The sequence below is a fragment of the Nestor notabilis genome, unplaced genomic scaffold, assembly GCF_000696875.1.
Source record: "Nestor notabilis isolate BGI_N333 unplaced genomic scaffold, ASM69687v1 scaffold19256, whole genome shotgun sequence".
Taxonomy (NCBI): Eukaryota; Metazoa; Chordata; class Aves; order Psittaciformes; family Psittacidae; genus Nestor; species Nestor notabilis.
This window is the reverse complement of record NW_009934541.1, coordinates 1-18,651: the sequence shown is the minus strand read 5'-3', so window position 1 is coordinate 18,651 and position 18,651 is coordinate 1. Positions and strand designations below refer to the sequence as shown.

General features: G+C 49.2%; 1 protein-coding gene across 1 annotated transcript; it reads right to left on the bottom strand.

The window, feature by feature from the left end:
• Positions 1-4: 4 nt before the first annotated feature.
• PRPF8 (pre-mRNA processing factor 8) lies at positions 5-18,648 on the bottom strand (the record flags this gene model as incomplete). The annotated part of the gene is made up of 41 exons (XM_010017410.1): positions 5-232; positions 804-1,006; positions 1,167-1,306; positions 1,412-1,552; positions 1,844-1,985; positions 2,082-2,321; positions 2,963-3,156; positions 3,388-3,561; positions 3,671-3,784; positions 4,358-4,486; positions 4,591-4,828; positions 5,418-5,609; positions 6,251-6,411; positions 6,654-6,800; positions 6,963-7,092; positions 7,420-7,589; positions 8,169-8,304; positions 8,753-8,932; positions 9,115-9,362; positions 9,448-9,564; positions 9,894-10,104; positions 10,336-10,482; positions 10,999-11,237; positions 11,444-11,631; positions 11,948-12,140; positions 12,258-12,384; positions 12,639-12,802; positions 12,892-13,098; positions 13,206-13,402; positions 13,761-13,890; positions 13,992-14,126; positions 14,434-14,553; positions 14,723-14,912; positions 14,992-15,111; positions 15,308-15,498; positions 15,975-16,080; positions 16,158-16,283; positions 16,540-16,752; positions 17,349-17,567; positions 17,666-17,830; positions 18,527-18,648. Coding segments are annotated over 41 exons (6,861 nt in total), but the record flags the coding sequence as incomplete, so codon positions are not given.
• Positions 18,649-18,651: the final 3 nt, after the last annotated feature.

Genomic DNA, 18,651 nt, shown 5'->3' with positions numbered 1-18,651 from the left:
GGCTGTGCGGGAACGGGGACGCAGAACACACACGCTGTTGAATATCAACAGTACGAGGAGCCGGGGCGAGGGCAGCACTAGGCGTAGAGGTCCTCCCGGTCGGCGGAATAGACCTCCCCCTCCTGCAGCAGGGCGAAGTTGAGGAAGTGGGAAGGACGATGGACCTCGTGGTAGAACTCCTTGGGGTTGGCGAGCTGCAGCTCGTACTTCATGTTGGGGTCGTGGCGGACACCTGGAAGAGAAAGACCATCACCCACCTGAAAGCCTCGTGCTTCCACCAGTGATGGGGAGCCTGAGGAAGCCCTTTACCCTCACAAGACAATCTTTAAGCAGATCATGCTTAAGGAAGGGGAAGCTTCCACTAGAGCAGGTTGCTCCAAGCCCCTGTGTCCAACCTGGCCTTGAACACTGCCAGGGATGGGGCAGCCACAGCTTCTCTGGGCACCCTGTGCCAGCGCCTCAGCACCCTCACAGGGAAGAGCTTCTGCCTCAGAGCTCATCTCAGTCTCCCCTCTGGCAGGTTAAAGCCATTCCCCTTGGCCTGTCCCTACATCCCTTGTCCAAAGCCCCTCTCCAGGTTTCCTGGAGCCCCTTTAGGCCCTGGAGCTGCTCTAAGCTGTCCCCTTGAGGAGCCTTCTCTTCTCCAGCTGCCCCAGCCCAGCTCTCAGCCTGGCTCCAGAGCAGAGCTGCTCCAGCCCTCGCAGCAGCTCCGTGGCCCCTGGGCTCGCTCCAATAGCTCCATGTCCCCCATGTTGGGGGGCCCCAGTCCCCCCTCCTGCCCCTCTCCCAGGGGTGCAGCTCACCCATGAAGTTGTAGTTCCAGGACCCCTGTGCTGGGACCATGAAGAAGCCGAGGAAGCGATCGGAGAGCAGCATCTGCACCCGCTCGTAATGGGATGGGAGGTAGCCCTTGGGGTTGTTCCCCTTGTCCGTGTTCTGCCTGCCCCACTCGTAGCCACTCGGGGTCAGTTTGTAGGCTGTCAGCGTGCAGGAGCCTGGTGTAAAACTGGAAGGAAGAAGAGATGGGGGAAGTCAGACTGATCTAGGGCAGAACAGGGAAGCCAGGAATGAGGCAACGCTCCCTTTTTGACAGATTTTGAGACCTCAGCATATTCCCAAGCACTGCAGCTTGGCAGAGAGGGCACAAGAAGCCTTCTGCCTCTCACCTGCAGGTGATGATGATGGTCTTCTCCCCATCCCAGGAGGGGTTGTCAGCCATGACTTTGGCATGGGTGGTGACATCCTGCGGGGAGAGCTGAGGGGACTCGTTTGGTTGGGTGTGAATCCACCCCAGAGGTTCCATTTCCTGACAAAAAGAGTTTGAGAGAGGAATAAAAAGCATTTAAAACAAGACCACAGGGAGCAAAGGCTTCCCTTCACCTGCTCCCAGATCAGGCTAGGCTCAACTCACCTTGAGATACTCATGCTGTGGCAGCTGCCCTGGGAGGTGCACGGTCTGGTGTGTGCCCCACTGGGGCACCATCACAATGCACCGGATCTCCTTCACCTGGGGGTTATCAGGAGGGCTCACTCCATACAGGTAACCTGCAATCTAGGAACAGAGACACCCAACCTCAGAAGCCCAGATGAGACCTCTGTGTAACTGTGTGAGAGCCCTTAGTTCCTCAGATGTCTCAGCCCACAGGTTCTCACTACAGGGGAACATCTCAGTTTTGTTCAGTGCTGAGTTTCCCCTTAAGTCTGGGCCACAAGGAGCCACCTAGAACTCGTGTGCTCAGCTCTGTTGTCAGTGTCTGTCTCCCCACTAGCTCCTGGCTGCTCAGGGATGGTGTGTGCCCCAGCAGAGGGGGGTACAACTGTAACAGACTCGTTGCATGCTCACCTGGGCCCTCAGATCTGAGATGCAGATGAATTTCTTCAACACATTCTTGGGCAGGATGTACGTGTAGCCCGTTTCCTTGATATCATCTGATGAAACATAGATGTGGTTTGTTCGCAGGTGGAGGTTGGCAGCCGAAATGGCTCTGTGAAGGGGAAATAGGATGATTAGAGGGTGCACAGATCCCTTCCTGAGCTCTCCAACCTTCTCCACCACACAAGAGCCCTGCCTTCTTGCCTACCTGACCCGCCACTCGGTCTTGGAGGAGAAAGTCTGGGTCTCATAGTTGCTGGTGGTGGAGGTGATGATTTCATCCCCGTGTTTGTTCACGGTGCGGGTCTGGGTGGCCGTGAGCTGTGACTGCTCCTTGGTTTGCTTCTCAATTTCTGCAATCTGCTGCCTCTGCTGCGAGGGGGCAGAGATCTCCATGCCCAGGATGATGTCTCGGATCTCTGACTGTGTCAGGGATGCGACGTTCACACTGGAAGAGAAAAAACGCCCAAGTGAGGCACGTCAAAACACAGCCTGGACCCTTCTCACTCAAGCACAAGCTCAGAACATCCACTTGGGGCTCTGTGAAAAATGAGACCACAGCTTTATAGACATGAGGGATGAAATCACACGATGCACAGGTCAGTAAAGAACTGGTGCAGACATTCTTATCTGCTTTACTAGAAAGCAATTAATAATAACTCTTCATCAGGGAGTATAGTGATAGGACAAGGGGTGATGGGTTCAAACTACAACAGGGGAAGTTCAGGCTGCATGTAAGGAAGTTCTTTACTGTGAGGGTGCTGAGGCGCTGGCACAGGGTGCCCAGAGAAGTGGTAAATGCTCCATCCCTGGCGGTGTTCAAGGCCAGACTGGACAGAGCCTTGGGCGACACGGCCTAGTGTGAGATTCCCTGCCCATGGCAGCGGGTTGGAACTGGATGATCTTAAGGTCCTTTCCAGCCCAAACCAGTCTGTGATTCCGCAGTAACCAGTTTGCCTACAAAGCTGACAGTTCACTGCAAGAGGCCCTTGAAAGTCTTCTACTCTCCCTAAACAGCACTGTGTTCACAGAGTCTTTAGAGCAGGAAGGAAAAGCTGCCAGGATCACTGCAGCTGGACAGTGGCTTACTTGTTCTTCTTGCCATAGTCAGCAAGGATGAGATCCTTCAGCTGCACCTCCACCTTGATCCACTCCTCATCTGTCAGGGTTGGCCAGATGTGGTGAGGCTCTGTTATGGTTGTCTTGTCTGGTTTCAGAATAACTTTGGCTCGATCGTTATTCACATGAAGCGCCCGGAGAATCAGAATCAGACGAGAGAATGCCTTGGAGGAGAGAGAGAGATGCACTCAGAACAAAGGAAAACAAATACACAAGGCCCTTGTCCAGCACTCTGGGCACATGGAAGTGCCAGGGGAATCAACCTGAAGGAAAATCCAGGCAGACTCAGAGCCAAGTGCTCCCAAGCAACAAATTGTGAGGGATCTCTGAAGCTTTGGCTCCTGCCTCATGTATCAGGGGCAAAGCAAAATGCAGCCCAGGCATGCTGTGCTCACCGTGTAGGAAGAGATGGTTTTCAGCCAGTCATCATAGAGATTGAAGAGAACCATCTGGGGTTCAGTAGCCTTCAGGATGAGATCTCCAAACTTTTCCACTTTCAGACAGGCCTGGAAGGGCAGCTGCAACTCTGAGCCTTTGATCACGATGTTGGGGAAATCCAGCAAGTGCACCTGGGGTTTATCAAGAAGAGGAATTAGCTCACAACTACTGCAGAACGTCGGTCCAGGTCAAGTCCTTCACAGGACCTCAGGACTGTCTTGTCATCTTCTGCATTCTTACCTCAAGCGGGTCCAACATGCCCTTCCGTGTCACTATGATCTGCTTAGGCTGCTCCTCCACAGGCAGCGATCGAATCAAGGCAGCCACTTCTTCAGCAGTCTTCCACTTGGCCAGCTACAGACAGACAGCAGGGTTAGAGACATCTCTCTCTGCTAACAGCAGTGTCTCCATGGGAATTAGAGAGACTCAGGCCAAGTTCTAAAAATACACCTGGAATTTATGTCTTGTTCCAGATGAGTGACAAGACCCAGCACTTCCTTCTTACTGCTCACACAGCTCCTGTTCCTGGAGTTCAGTTACTCCTGACTGGCTCACAAGAACCAGCTGCCTGCACCACCTCCCTGGCTCTGCCACCTGAGAGTCTTCTCACTGCACTGGATGTACGGCCAAGTGCAGTGTGACTTGCTGTAACAGTGAGCACAGCACTGTTTCTCAAGCCCTGCTTGAAGGTATCAGCCCTTTACACCTCAGAGCCTCAAAAACCTTGCAACATCAGTGCCTGCAGTCTTTTATATCCCATGCTAATGCTTCCCTGAGAACGTGACACACCAGACACTGGAGCTCCACACTTGTTAAGAAGCAGGAAGATGAAGATTCTCATGATGTTTTCTGCTCAAGTGAGTGTCCCAAGCAGTCAGATCCCACCCTCAGCTCCCAGCCCAAAGCACAGCAGCAGCCTGGCCCTACCTGTCCTAGACGTTTCTGTCCTGCCCACACAGAAGTATGGATGATCTTCAGGAAGAGCTGTCCAGTTCTGGGATTGAAGATGAAAATGGCTCCATTGATGGGTTTTGTGGTCAAATTCCCTTCAAAAGTCTGAGAAAACAAGAAAAAGTCAGAAGTAGAGGGAGATAAAGCCTCTACAACCACCCTGAGCACAGGACAGGGTCCTTTCTCCGAGATACACCCTCTGGCCTCACCTTGTGGATGGTCACTCTGTACACATTGGTGTCATCCACAAACCAGATGATCTGGTTGGAGAAGAGCTCTCCATAGTTCTGGGAGGAGAGGTATGGCTCTGTGGGCTCGGACGAGTACAGCTGCAGCCCCTTGCGGATTCGTTCTCTCAGCACATACAGGGCAGGATTTGCTTTCATGATTTTGGCCATAGCCTGCTGGATCAGAGGTTTGCTCCCAGGGAACCAGTTCCCATAAGCACTGAAGAAGAAAACGAACAGAAGACCCAGCTGTTACCATCAGCTGTGATATGAAGAGACAACAGCCACACATCTTTACACGCAGCAGCCAGGCACCTTTCTGCCTGCTGAGTACTATGGTCTGATTTCTCTTGCAATGTCCTTGGAACTATCCACCTATGGCTCTTCCCTACCCCTCCCACAGGAAGCCACAGCACACACACGCTGCAGCCCCAGAAAAGCTGCATCTTCTCTAACAAGTCTATTGGAGCAGAAGCCTGCTTGCTGGGACTTGGAACTTTCCCTCTACAAGTGAAGAACAGCTGTCCCCATTTGTAGGGAGCCTTGAAACAAGGCCTGCCCTTCAGCTCCAAGAAGAGTCTGACAGAAATCTCTTCAGAAAACAAAGTACTAGTGAGCTGGGAGAACAGAATCATTACTATTGAATGAGCAGACATGGGTCAACCTGGAAGTTCTGCTTAGATGCCTTATTCCATTCCCTGCACCCCTCCAGCTTCTGCCTTCTCCCCAGGATACAACCCAGTTTGGAAACACACTAAGACATGGCCACAAACTCAATTACAGTTCAATACAGAAGGTGCAGATCTCACCTGTGCAAGTTATAGGCCAGATCAATGGCAATGAGCACACCAGTAGGGGATGGGTAGATACTCATGTTGTCTGTAGTGTAGTCCAGGAACTTGGCTCTTGCGTAGCGCTCGATATCATGGGAATCGTAATCTCCCCAGCGCAGCTGGATATCGATCCAGTACTTCTGAGTGGTGGTGCTGTCCATCACATCTCTAGAGGGAAAGCAAGCCAGGACAAATTCATCTTGCACAAAACTCCCCTGCAGCTACTACGTGTCTTTGACAGAGATAAGTTTCTGAAGCCAGCTACTATCTACAAACCATCCTGAAAAGGGACTCTACTACTGTCCTCCTGCAGCAGCTGGATGCAGAAGTGGTAAAGAGAAACCCTCAGCCAAGGTGGATCAGCTGCAGGTTTAAACAAAGCAGCACAGTTACTCCTCTACTGTGTAGTCATGAGGGTCATCTCCCCTGGGGATTGTCTGCTGAGGATTCAAGTCAAACTGAACACAGCTCAGGTACAGAACTGGGTCTAATTCACTCCAAATTCTGGCCCTAGGACACCACAGCTTTGTGGGGTTTCCTAAAGAACCCTTCAGAGCTCCTGAGAAAGGGTCAACTGGAGAAGAGAACAGGAGAAAAGAGTCTTCATGTTTTGCAAAGGTAGTGCTAGGAGGTGCTGCAAGCATCTGCCCAAACGAGCCCTGGACTTTGCCAGGCATGTCCTCGTGTGTCCCCACAGAAAACCAACCCTATGTACCCAAGAGATATATACAGGCTTTGGGTCAGGATGACAGGCTCGGCAGCTCTGCTCCACAGCAAGATCAAGGAGAGGGAAAAGGGAAAACACTCACTTGGAATCTGCAAGCAATGATGGACGTGACACATTCCACTTATAGGAAGCAAAGAGAAGGATATCTGCACATGAGGAATTCATCTTGTATGACTTCCTGGGGTGGATTGTCTCTTTCTGTACTGTCTCTATCTCCAGAGCATCCAGCTCTTGATCAAACACCTGGGGAAAAGGCAGTCAGAGATGAGCTGTGTTCAAGCAACCTAGGTAATAAAGAATCCATCTTCACCACAGAACTAAAACAGGCAGCCAGGAAGATCCCATTTCCTTCTCTTCTCTGTCAAATTGGGCTAAGCCAGCTACAGCCCTGGGACAATCTCTGTTGCCAGCAAGGTGTTGCTACATGAGGACCATACATGCATTGCCCAGGGACAAACCAAGTTAACACCAAGTTAACTGCTCACCTGACACAAATCCATCACGATGCTCTCGTGGATCTTTTGCCACAAGTGAGCTCGGAAAATCTGAATGAGAGAAATCTTCAGCGTGGGGATCTTGCCGTGCATGAAGATTCCTGTCAAATCCAGCTGCACCTGAAACCCGACATACACCTGCAAAGGAAAAGCAGCTGTGAGAACAAGCAATACAACTGGTGAAGTTTAGAGAACAGCACAGCTACTGTTAAGGAGGTTTAGTTCATCTGTAAGAGATGTTCTGAAGAATTAGACCAATTCACTGCTCTGTTCCTATAGGTACAAACTCCAGGTACTTACATTGGCTCTGTTAATGGTAGGAGACCACCACAGGGTGAATCTTCTGTTTGGAATTTGGTTCAAACCCGACCTCTGGGCATTTGTCAGCTTCTTCCACTTCATGGACTCCTCAAAGCCACTGGCCTTCTCCCTTGAAAGGGCAGACAATCAGTTGCATAAGACGTGGAACATGGCACTTAGCAGAAGTAAGGGACAAGCAATAGAGGTAGGGAACACACACACTGGGAATGGGGAAGATTGTTTCATGCAGATACTTCCATGGATTCACATGCTGAAGTTCAGCTATAGCCCAGTCCCAGGTGCCCTCCTAACTGAGCTATATCTACAGTGTGCCCAAGTGATGACTGAAAAAGGGAAAAGGCTCAACAGAGTATGTGCAGCTCAAGCCCAGAACTCCTCCTGGAGCACCATTAAGCTCCAAATTTGCAAGACAAGGCAACACCAAGGTTTCTCTTACCAGAAGAGACCCTCCCATGTAGGGAAGTAAGTGCCCTTGAAGAGAGTGTGCTCCAGGATTCCTTCCACTCCACCAAGTGCCTGGATCATGTCTGTGCGGTAGTTGTTCAGGTTCCAGAGTTTGCCGTCGTGGCGCTGATGTGTCCACCAGAACGGGTTCTGTTTCAGGACCTGGAGACAACAGCAGACTAGTGAGCAGCTTTGTATTCCTATCATTTAACCTGCCTGCACTCACTGTAGGAACCAAGATGATGTCAGAGAACAAGTGAAAAGCCTCATGCCTTCAGTCCTGGAGGACACAACTCATATACAACATGAGTTCAGTCAGTACTACTATGCAATTCAGACTGGGTACAACCTAAGATGGTGCTTTTATCTTTCAGGCACTGACCTTCTACAGAGCTACCATTAGTGGTTTTAAATAATAATTTTTTCCACTGTTATTAAAGCTTTAGATTTTGGAATGTTTGTTTTGGGATCTTTTTTCCCCTCTCCAGAAGTATCTCTTAACACTCAGTTGTGCAAAGCATGGTGTTCCCCAAGAGGCTGCAATCCATCCGAACGCTTCAAAAGGAGCTAGCTCCAGATTTTGGAGCGTCTGGTTTTCAACAGCCTCTACACATGGCTCTAAAAGTTCTTCCTGCAGCAGACAGACAAGGAAGTGCACCCACAATAATGCAAGTTGAAAGGACATTGTCTGGAACAGGTACGTGAACCTCGTGCTCAGCCAGAGAAATTCCCAGTCCATACCTGATACTGTTTGAAGTCAGTCCTGACTCTCCATCCTTTATCATAAGCAAGGGTGTGCCGGTCCTTCTGGAAAAGGGTGTTGATACGAGGAATTCCCCTGTCCCATGAGTCCTCCAGATCCTCTAGCGTCAGACGCCTGGAAAAAATCAAGTCCCCACTCTGTTACCTCTCAGTGTTACAGCAATTCGTTAATGAGCATGTCAGGTGAGGAGATGACAGATTCATAGAGACCTTGGGGCTCTGCAAGGAGAGGTTCTAAAATGCCAGGCTCTAAGAGGCTCAGCAAAGTGTCTACAGCCATTGCTATGAACATGCTGGTGTCAAACAGCCAAAAGAAAAAGCCTGCCCTTGTGACCGCAAATGGGTCTGATGTCAGCTTCTCCTGACACCACCTGCCATAGCATTTCCCTTAAACTGTGCCATGCAGAGTCCACACCTTCTCCAGAGGTAAGACAGCAGCTTTGCAGGCAGCCTGTGGCATGTACCACAGGGCCAGCAAGATCTCCAGAACCCGGGGACAGAGCAAGACATCACACCACTGCCTGTCCTCACACACAGATATCTGGTTGCACACAGAAACCCACCTGTTCTGGGCTATAGCCTCTTGTCTCTTCAGGGCATATTCTGCCCATACTCTCTGAGAGTCGATGAATTCACTTTCCCATGGCTGGATGTAACGATACAGATTTGGGATGAGCTGGTCCTCCTCATGACTCATTCCTGAGCGGAAGTGAGTGATGCCAACATCTGTCTGCTTGGACCACCTGGAGCAAAGAGACACAGGAGTGAGACGGGAGCAACAGGACTTCACAGGTCACACTGACACGACCTGCTGTGGAGGCAACATATCTCATGTAACACAGCATAGTTCAACCATCTTAAGATATTTTTATGAGCATCTAAGAGAACGCTCAACCAATGCAGGCATTAGAGCAGCGTAACTCACCTCAGGTCAGACTGGGGGATGAGAACGTGGCCCATGGAGAGCATGCCAAGCCCCCCCAGCTCTTTAGGGGTGTAAAACACCACTGGTGGGAAACGACTGGGCATTTTGGAATTCAGACCAATTTTGATGCGAGTCTGGATTTTATTCTCACACTTCACCAGCAAATCAAGCAATTCCTGGGTATTTACAACAGCTTCCCGGAAATAAGTCATCAGGCCAATCAGGGCTGTATTCCATTTATTGACAATCTAGAAAGGAAAGCAAAGATCAGTTCTCAGCTTGCTCTCTAAGCAGGTATAGAAAGCTCTGGCACCCATCTTCCTCCCACCCTACCTTAGTGAAGGTTGTGGAGCCAGATGCCATGAGGATCTGCCTTACTCTGTTGTGGAATCTCTGCATAGACTCATCATCCACACGCAGGAAGCACTGAGCTGTGCGCTCCTTGGTGACCTGCATGAGCACAGCCCCGTCAGTTCCCTTCTGGGAGCCCCCTCTCCAATACAGACAGTAAGATAAGCTCTTGCCATCAGGCATTTATGCAACATGAGGAGAGAAGAGGCTGAACAGCACCTCTGCACCTTCAGGGCCCCCGTCAACCCCAGCCAAGGATTCCCCATCCCTTCCAGCAAGGAAAATTCATGCAGAGTTCATTTGTGGTCCCAGTTATGCAGCTCGTAAATAGCTGTTAGGCCCCCCCAAGGCAGTTACAAGCCCTGCTTTGATGCCAGGTACAGGCCACACAGGGATTGCTTTCCCACCCTGTTAAACCCTCACCCTACCTCATTCTGCAGGTTCCAGACACCATCCTTGTGGGTGAACTCCTCGTAGCTGGTGCGGCACTTGGGCAGGATGCGGCACTCGAAGCCACACATGTTGAACAGCAAATTGGGGTTATCCTTGCTGTAAACGGATACGAAGCTGTTCTCCCACTGCACTGTGGTGACCGAGCGTGGCAAACGATTCTTGATATCCCAGAATACAGCACGACCTCTGGAAAACAAGATGTGCCCAGTGACAGGCTGTTACTGAAGAGAAAGAGAAACTGAGCAAGGTCTCAACGCTTTCCAGCACTATAGTGTCTTACACCCATCACTCACTGTCAGAATTAGAGCACAGACCCCTCACCTCTTCTTACTTTTCTATCAGTCTCAAAGAGTTATTTATTACAACTATTTTGGCCACCCTCTCCTCACTTATTTTTTCCCAGGTTGCAGCACTTACAGGTTCACATCATGTTTCATGAGGCGCATCCGAGCATCCCGGGGCCAGCACTTCTTGTTGTTGTAGCCTACAATGTTCTCGTTGTTGGGATCTGGATGCTCTGTCAGGTACCGCTGAATCAAGTCTCTTGCCTCATCTGCTGTAAACCTGGAAATGCACAGAAGAGGATCTGGAATTACATGACCCACCTCTCAAAACACCAGGCAGATAAGGACCTGTTTATGGAGTGCTGTTTGCCACAGCATGTTCGAAGGTAACTATCCATTTTCTGTTCCCTCCCACTAAGGCAGCTTCAGTTTCATTAGCACAGAACAACCCATGACTGTCTGGGTTATTTTACCATGAACAGACATAATATTCTATGTCCACTTGCTGGGAAGCCACAAAAGGCTTATTTTAGCAGTGGAAAAGCTGCAAGAATTGAACATAAGACATTGTTGCTTTTCTGCTGGTCCAGTGAAGCTGCAGGAAAAGTGAACTGAGAAAGCAAGAGGAGGCATGTGGACACCCAGTTGTTCTGGGAAGTCTGTTAATTCCAGTATTCCTGATCTTTCTGAACAAAAGCCTGGAGCAGGAGCACACAAATTCCCACTTCCACAGCATCTGCTGCAAGATCCCAGAACACAAGTTCACCTGAGGAAAGCAGGGCCCCAGAGGTCTCACCTGAAGAAGATGTGAATACGGTCAATGTATCTGCAGAAGAGGCGAATGGGATGGGCCACCTCAGTGGCGATGTCTTGGAAGCTGAGGAAGTCATTTGGCATCTGGGGGGGCCCAGCCATTTCACTGGCACGGTGCAGACCCAGCACCAGCAGGTCCATCACAAGCCCATAATACTGGACAATGAAGGAAGCAAACTGCAGCCCACGGATAATGCCATAGGAGTTTGTGTGATTCATGTCCTGAGGAAGTGAAAAGGAATTGTGAGAACCTGTCAAGACCCATCACACACTTCTTATCTGAGCAGCTGCTCTTTAGCAGGACCCAGAAGGGTTTTCTTATTCCCTTATCACTTCTCTGGCAAATCTTGTGTCCACTCATCCCCCAGGGGTCCAAAACCTCTCCGTTTCACAGTCCAAATACCCCTTTTCCTGATGGCAATCATCACCTTGTAGTTGATCACCACGTTGTTCTTGGCTGTCATGTAGTCAGCAATGTTGTGATCAACAATAAGACGCAGCAGCCTGTTGAGCAACGTCAGGTCAATCTTCTCATACATCTTCTCAAATCGGGACTCCAGCATCACGTTGCATTCACCTTCACTTGTTTCCCAAACATCCTGCAGATTATTGATGCCTGAGGAGACAAACAAGTTTGTCCCTTTATCTGACACATCAGAGTGCAGAACATACCTCCTGCAATGCCTGATTTTTCAGCCTCTGGTCCCTCCAGTCTATCCAGAAATGGGCATAGAAATATGGAGATCAACCACAAATGCTATGGAGCTTCTCCTCCTCCCGTACATACATAAATGTATTAACCTATAAAATACAGTCTCTGATTGGAATATCCATTGACTGCAAGTTGCAAATATGAAAACCCAATAGGACCTGGAGGAAGCAAGCTCCCAAGAGAGAACTCATTTTTGCATGGAATACAAGACCCCACTAACCTTGGCACCACTTGTACACCAACAGGGGGGGAGGTTCAGTGTCAGCAGGTTTGATCCATGGAGGAAAGAGCCTTCGCTTATCAGCTTCATACCACAAGTACTGATCCAGGTAAGCATCTGTGATCTTCTCCAAGGGCTCAACATCATAAACAGGAACTAAGTGGCTGTAGAGATCCATGAACTCAATACCCACCTAAAACACAGGAGGCAAAACTGAGGCTTACAGCTGACAGACCAGAGTCTTAGCACCGTTTAGATCCTGAACACAGTGTAACTTTTAGGAGGGTCTGGCTTTCAGCAGGACACTTACTTCCTTGAAGGCTCTCTGGGTTAAAAGGTGTCGTTTGATTCTGGACAGAGCTTCATGAGGATTATCATAAGCCTGTTCAATCAAGCCCAACTCCTCCCTCTGTGACTGGTTCAGGCGAGATTTCACACTGGAAGTGAGAAAGAACAGCTCAGGCACCTAAGCATGAAAAAACTAATGGCCAGCACATTAAAGTGATGAAAGACACTGTTCAGTGAAGCAGATCAAGGCAAGATTTGTAACCCTTCACAGTCCACATCCCCAAGCTTACAAGTACAGTACTGATGTTGCCCATTCCAGGATCCAGATAACGAAACAGCTTCAGAAGCTTTTCCCAGTGCAGATGTATGTCCCTGCAGACCACAATCACTTCCCACTGCTTACCTGTAAGCTTCCTTCAGCCTCTCCAGGGCTAATATGAGCAACTTGGTGTCATGCTTGTAGGACAGCGGAGGGAAAGGAATGGGTGAGAACCTCCTGCTTTCCAGCCAGTGCACTGTGGTTGTGTACACAGCAACAGCCTCTTCTGCAGTGATGTAAGGCCCATCCTGCAGAACCACAACAGGAGCGTTAGTCAGTGAAAGCTTCCCTATGAAAACAGCACCAATTTCAGCAACCTCAGGCAGGACAGAAGTACCTTCAAGTAATTGTGCTGCCGTTCCTGCTCAGCTTTCAAGTAGAGTCTGGTCAGTCTGCCCAGGTTCTTCTTACACACAGTTTTGTCTACAGTGGCACCCCGACGAATCCGCTCCCTGTTGTAGTGAGCTGTGTTTGTCCACCAGTCAGCTTTTGCCTTCACGTACCTCAGGATCATGTTCTCAATAGGAGTAGGCAGCCCTGGCACCTGGAGAGGGACAGTAACTTGAGGAAAGGAGGAGTGGGAACCTTCAAAAGAGCAGTTCCACCTGGGAGATACTAAGAGGGAATCAAAAGGGCAAGTGAGAAACTTACCTTCCAGGGGATATTGGCCTTCCAGCACCGCCAAGCCTCGCTCAGATGCTGCAGGATGGTTCTGGCTTTGTTCTGCTTGATTCCTTCTGGCATCATGTCCAGAATGTCATGCATAACAGCTGCCCTCAGCTCCAGGTCAAAGTGAGATTCCACACGCTGCTTTGTGACAGTCTTTGCTACACCCTTGGAATGACGGCCTGGAAAAAGCAAAGTACTTCAGCAGTTCTGACATTACTGGCAGTGCTCATCCTTCTTCTTGGTATGGGAGTGAGCAGAAGTGCAGGATGTCTGAAGAAATTACACTGCCACATCAGTGATGAATTTGGAGCAGATGATCAGAGCCCATAGTGCTATGGAGGAGGGAATCCTGCTTCCTTTTGTAACCTATTCTGGGGGCACTAGTCTCCTCAGAGCTCTAAAACAGGGACTGAAATAGGGCATGGATACAGACCACAGGCAGGAACAGGAAACTGGAGCTGGAGCTGGCAAGTAAGCAGTATTAATCCTTACCACGCACACCTCCTCCCACATCCAAGATTCAAACAGTGTGCTGACCTTCAAACTGCCTGGCCAGCAGATTCCCCAGCCAGCGTTCCAGCAGTGGCGTGATGCCCCTCATGAAGAACAGCCACACTCTCCAGCCTGGAGCCCAGAAGCCACAGCCAGGACCTTTGCCCACTGGCCCCTGGAGGAACAAAGACATGGTAAGAGGAGGTCCCTTACTGACACTCCAGAATCCCTCCCTTGTTGCTCAGCTTATGTAAGGTTACCATCAGTGGAACTTACTGTGTTAAACCTGTAGTAGATGAGATGTTTCAGGTCCTTGCACATACGAATCTGCCTCATCAGTTTGTACTTGTATCGGTACATTCCTGTTAGCTGACCCACGTGGGCAAAGATGTACTGCAAACCATCTGCCAACTGAAACACAGGGAGCACAGTCAGAGAGAACAATAACCACTATATATAAATTGCTTCAGGCTTATTTTACAGCCAGGAGCAGAGTGTATTAGGCCATACAAAGCTCCTAACACTGACTCATGCAACCATTAATTCTTATACACTAGGGTAAAAGCAGAATGTCACGCAAAGCTGCATGTTTTTGTTGTTCCCTCCTCTCTAACACTGTGACATCCTATAGAAGCCTGCCCAGACATTCCACTCCTCCTCTCAACTTCCCCTCTTTACCTTAAAAAAACCAATAAAAGTGATACAAAAATGAGCCTACCTGAAATGCATCCACATTGCCAAGTCTGTACTGGACGTGGCTGTCCACCACCAGCTTAGTCAGCCGCAGAACCTCTCTGCACAGGTGGAAAGCATTACCAAAACGAGACTTCTTCCTTTCCTGCAAGAGAGAAAACCCAGAATTGATACAACATTTTGAGTGAATCAGCTCCAATTTGGCCAGTCTGCACAAGAAATGAACAGCTCAGACACTATGGCCTGTGTTACCATAGTAGTTACTCAATCTTGAGGTAAACTTTACTCAAGTAAAACAGCACACAGATCAATACCTTAGTGGTGAGGGTCTTCACGGGCTTCAGGTTGAAGTTGTAATCCAAGTGAAGGTAGTTGAGGTTCTTTCTGTGGATCAGCAAGTTCAGCATGTTGTAGCCCTGGCGACACACCTGCAGCCCCACTTCCACCCAGTCCAGCTTCGTGGACTGGAAAAACTTCGTAGCCTTGAAGGAGCGGAACAGGTACCTGGAGAGAGCAGAGATGACAAACCAGCTCAATCCCCACCACAGACCAGCAGTTCCCCACTGAACAGACCCCCACGTACCTCTTCTTCTGAGCCTTGGGAGGTCTGTGCTTGAGAGCATTCAGAACATAGTATTTCAGTAGCTTTTGATAGGAGACTCGCACTTTCACTGGCTGGCCTGCTGGGCAGTGCTCACGGTACCTAGGGAGAAACCAAACTTCATTGTTCCAGATAACTCCTGTTCTTTAGAGCACAAGTCACCTCCAGAAACTCTCCTAAACTCTCTAGAAACCACTCACCACAGAATGTTTTTCTTTTCATTGTAAGATGACAATTTTCACTCAAGATAACAATGTCACAATCACTAGGACAGCCCTTCCCCATGGAAATCACTCACCAGTTCTTGACCAGCGGGATATCAAGAGCTCTGCGGGTCCTCCCAGACCTCAAGTTGAAGGGCCTTGGTGCCCACAGCAGGGCAATGCCATTGGCTGTGTTATCTGTGTAGAGTGGGGTATCCTTCAGGAAAGGTTCCACAAACTCTGGCAACTCAAACTCTTCATCATCATCAGGTAACGGCTCCTGACTCTGAAACGCAGAAGAACCACATTGTTTCCTGGTTGCCTCAGGTCAGTTTTCCAAGTTAACCAAGTAAAGAACATTTCTTTGCTCTCATGGAAGAAGTGGGACGGTGCTGAGTATCAGAGAAGCAAAAAGCATTCTACAGGGCAAACTCTGGCTACTAGACCCTGAGGTAGGTGTTATGGAGGTAACTCGAGGGAGATGCCAGCTCCATGAATACATCGAGGGCAACCAGAAAGGTCAATAACCTATCAGAAGACTCCAAAATAGTACTTTGACATTAGGCTTTATCCTACAGGGACCAAAGGAGACAGCTTTGTGCAACTCCAGAAGTAGGAAAAGACTAAAATGACAACTAGTGAAAGGGCTTGTGCTTACTCCTGTGTGCTGCTATCAGAAACAAGGTTACAACCAAGATGCTTAAAGCCCCATCACTTCCACACAGTTGGGTTTACCAGTGGCTCTCCTGAACAGCAACTCACCTTGACAGAATGTCTGTGTGAAATGGGGTTGATCAGTGGATCAAAGTAAAAAGCTGGGAGATCAGGATCTTCTGTTTTAATGAAAACAACGTTTGGAGTATGATACCTGCAACACAAAACATGTGTTAGAGCATCCCGACAGCTCCCCCCTCCTCTCCCTGCTCTTGGGGGTGCTGCACTTACCAGGTCAGGTGGACATGGTGTGGCAGGTTATTGTACAGGTATGGGAAAGCTATTTTGTACTCTGTCCTGATCGGCTGCCTGATGATAATTTTGTTGATGTCATTAAATTCATTCCAGTCTTCATCCCTTAAATGAGACAAAAAGAGTTATATGAGCATGCAGGGGGACATTTTTGACTGAAGACACGGTATCAGCTCTTTTCCTTTAGCCTTCTCTTCACACTAACAACCATTCAGTGTCCAGAGCAGCAAGCACATCACAGACTTGATGCTAAAGAGAGTGAAGACCCAGGAATAGCTCACCCAAGGACAGAGACCTGATAACAGATTAACTCATAAGCCCTTTCCCAGATGACCACTCTCCTCCTAAACCCAACACTTACTGAAGATTGATGTCTCTAACAAGAGGCTCAAACTTGGGACCTCCAGGAATAGCCATGTTCAGTGCCTTGGAGGTGAAGAAAGCTTTCAGGTCAAACAAATAGAAGTAGTTGTCATCCACAAGGTCAGTGAGCAGCTGGTTGGCCAAACGGTACAGTGTGGACATCATTGGGAGAGTGAACTGCCAGCGCTGGTATGTAGAACCATTCACATACCTGTGGAACAACAGAGCACAGCACTCAGTTCACAGCCAGAAGGCAACTGGGCCTTTACCAAAGGACCAGAAATAACCAAACATCTTTCATGACCCATCATTTGCAGAAAACAACCCGGACAGCTAAAACATGGGCCCTTCCAGACAGAAAGAGAGGCTACAGGACTGCTGAAGACCACTACAAACTTCATCTGCCCAGAAAATACTGACTGCTCCAGTTCTTCTCTTCTTCCATATCCAAACTGACACACAACATACGTGCACTCTCAGCAAATAACAATTCAAACTGCAACTAGACAAGCCAGGTTGTCATCTTTGTAGCATGGTAAGAAACACCAGTGTTAACAGTTAAACACGCAGCAGCTTCCTGGATAGAGAAGTCTTGTTTGCCCTTGCTGGCTGCTGAAGACAAGAGGTATAGCTTTACAACAATCACATTCTCCCTATCATCTTTGAGGGAAGGCTCTTCTCTCCCCACCAACATCACACATAGCCCAGCATAACACAACCAAAGGTTGTATACTGCTATGCATAAGTAATTTATGTAGTGCATTTGGTTTTCCCCGCTCAGTGAATTGTGCTACCAGAGGCACATACTTTCTGTTGTCTTTCAGTGGCTGGTGGTCATAGAACCAGTCCAGCACAGGGGCATCCTCTTCTGGATCCAGCTCAAGCTGAATGGCTTCCAGGGGCTCCACATCCAGGATGTTATCAGCATAATCCAGAGGGGGTTCTTCATCATCAAACGGGGGGAACCTCATCCTCTTGAAGTGACGCCTATCTCTCTTCTCTCTCCTCATCATAATCCACATAGACCTGGCAGAGACCCAGAGGCCATTAAAGATCACTTTTGTTGTGGATGCACAAGTGTTTGCTCACACGTTCCCCCCAGGACAAAGGAAGAAGGCACTTACCCCCACTGAGCAATGTACACCGGCTCTATGACCCAGGGGATCTCATTCACAAAAGAGATGGCGCCTGTGATATGATACAGGACCGGAACATCTCGGATTTGCTCCCAGGGCATGGGCATGTTCTCCAGGAGCTTCAGCACAGCATGAGGCATGTACTTCAGAGCACTGCAATCCGGAATCAAGGAGAATTAGGGTTGGAAGGGAATCTCAAGAGAAAAGCCATCCAGCTGCCACAAGCACAATTACCTCTCCACCTCTCACTGCTGGAAACTGCTCATCTAACCTGTTCATAAAGGCCTCCAGTGATAAATCCATGTACTGCCTACACTATCCTTGTACTTCATGCACTGCACTACCAAAAAGTGTTCTGCTAGTTTGGCTTCCAAAAGTTTGTACACATTAAGAACGTTACAAATGAAAACAGTGAGTTCCTGGAGTGTTTATGGGCAATGGTACATCAGTGCAATGGATCATGACATGCACGAGATAAGCTCTCTCAACTGGAACAACAAACAACACTCATGATGCCTTTTAATCCTGCAAAAAACGTATCCTGGCTACTTCATGCTCTCCCCCAGCTTCTTCTAAGACAATGTTGTGGTTGCTGAACCCAGGACAAACGTGTAATCCAAAGTAATGTTCTCCTCCTAAAATGAAGCAACAACTTCCCTCCCTGGCCCTCTTCTGCACCGCTACCCTAGTGCAACCGACTATCCCACGCTCATCAAGCCGCTTTCTACGTGCCACTGACACAAGAAGCCCTTTGCAAACACTCTCCAACGATCAAGGCGCTTTGACCCAGCAGCAGAGGAGGACTCAGCTCAGCCCCCGTGTGTCACGCAGCAGGGGGGGCTCCCTTACCCCAGGTAGACGCGCTTGTCGTGGCGGAACTTCCTGTTGGTCATGTCGCCGTGGTCGCGGATGATCTTGCGGACGTGCTCGGGGGGCATGTCCTCCTTCTGCGCGTCCACGAACCCGAACTTCCT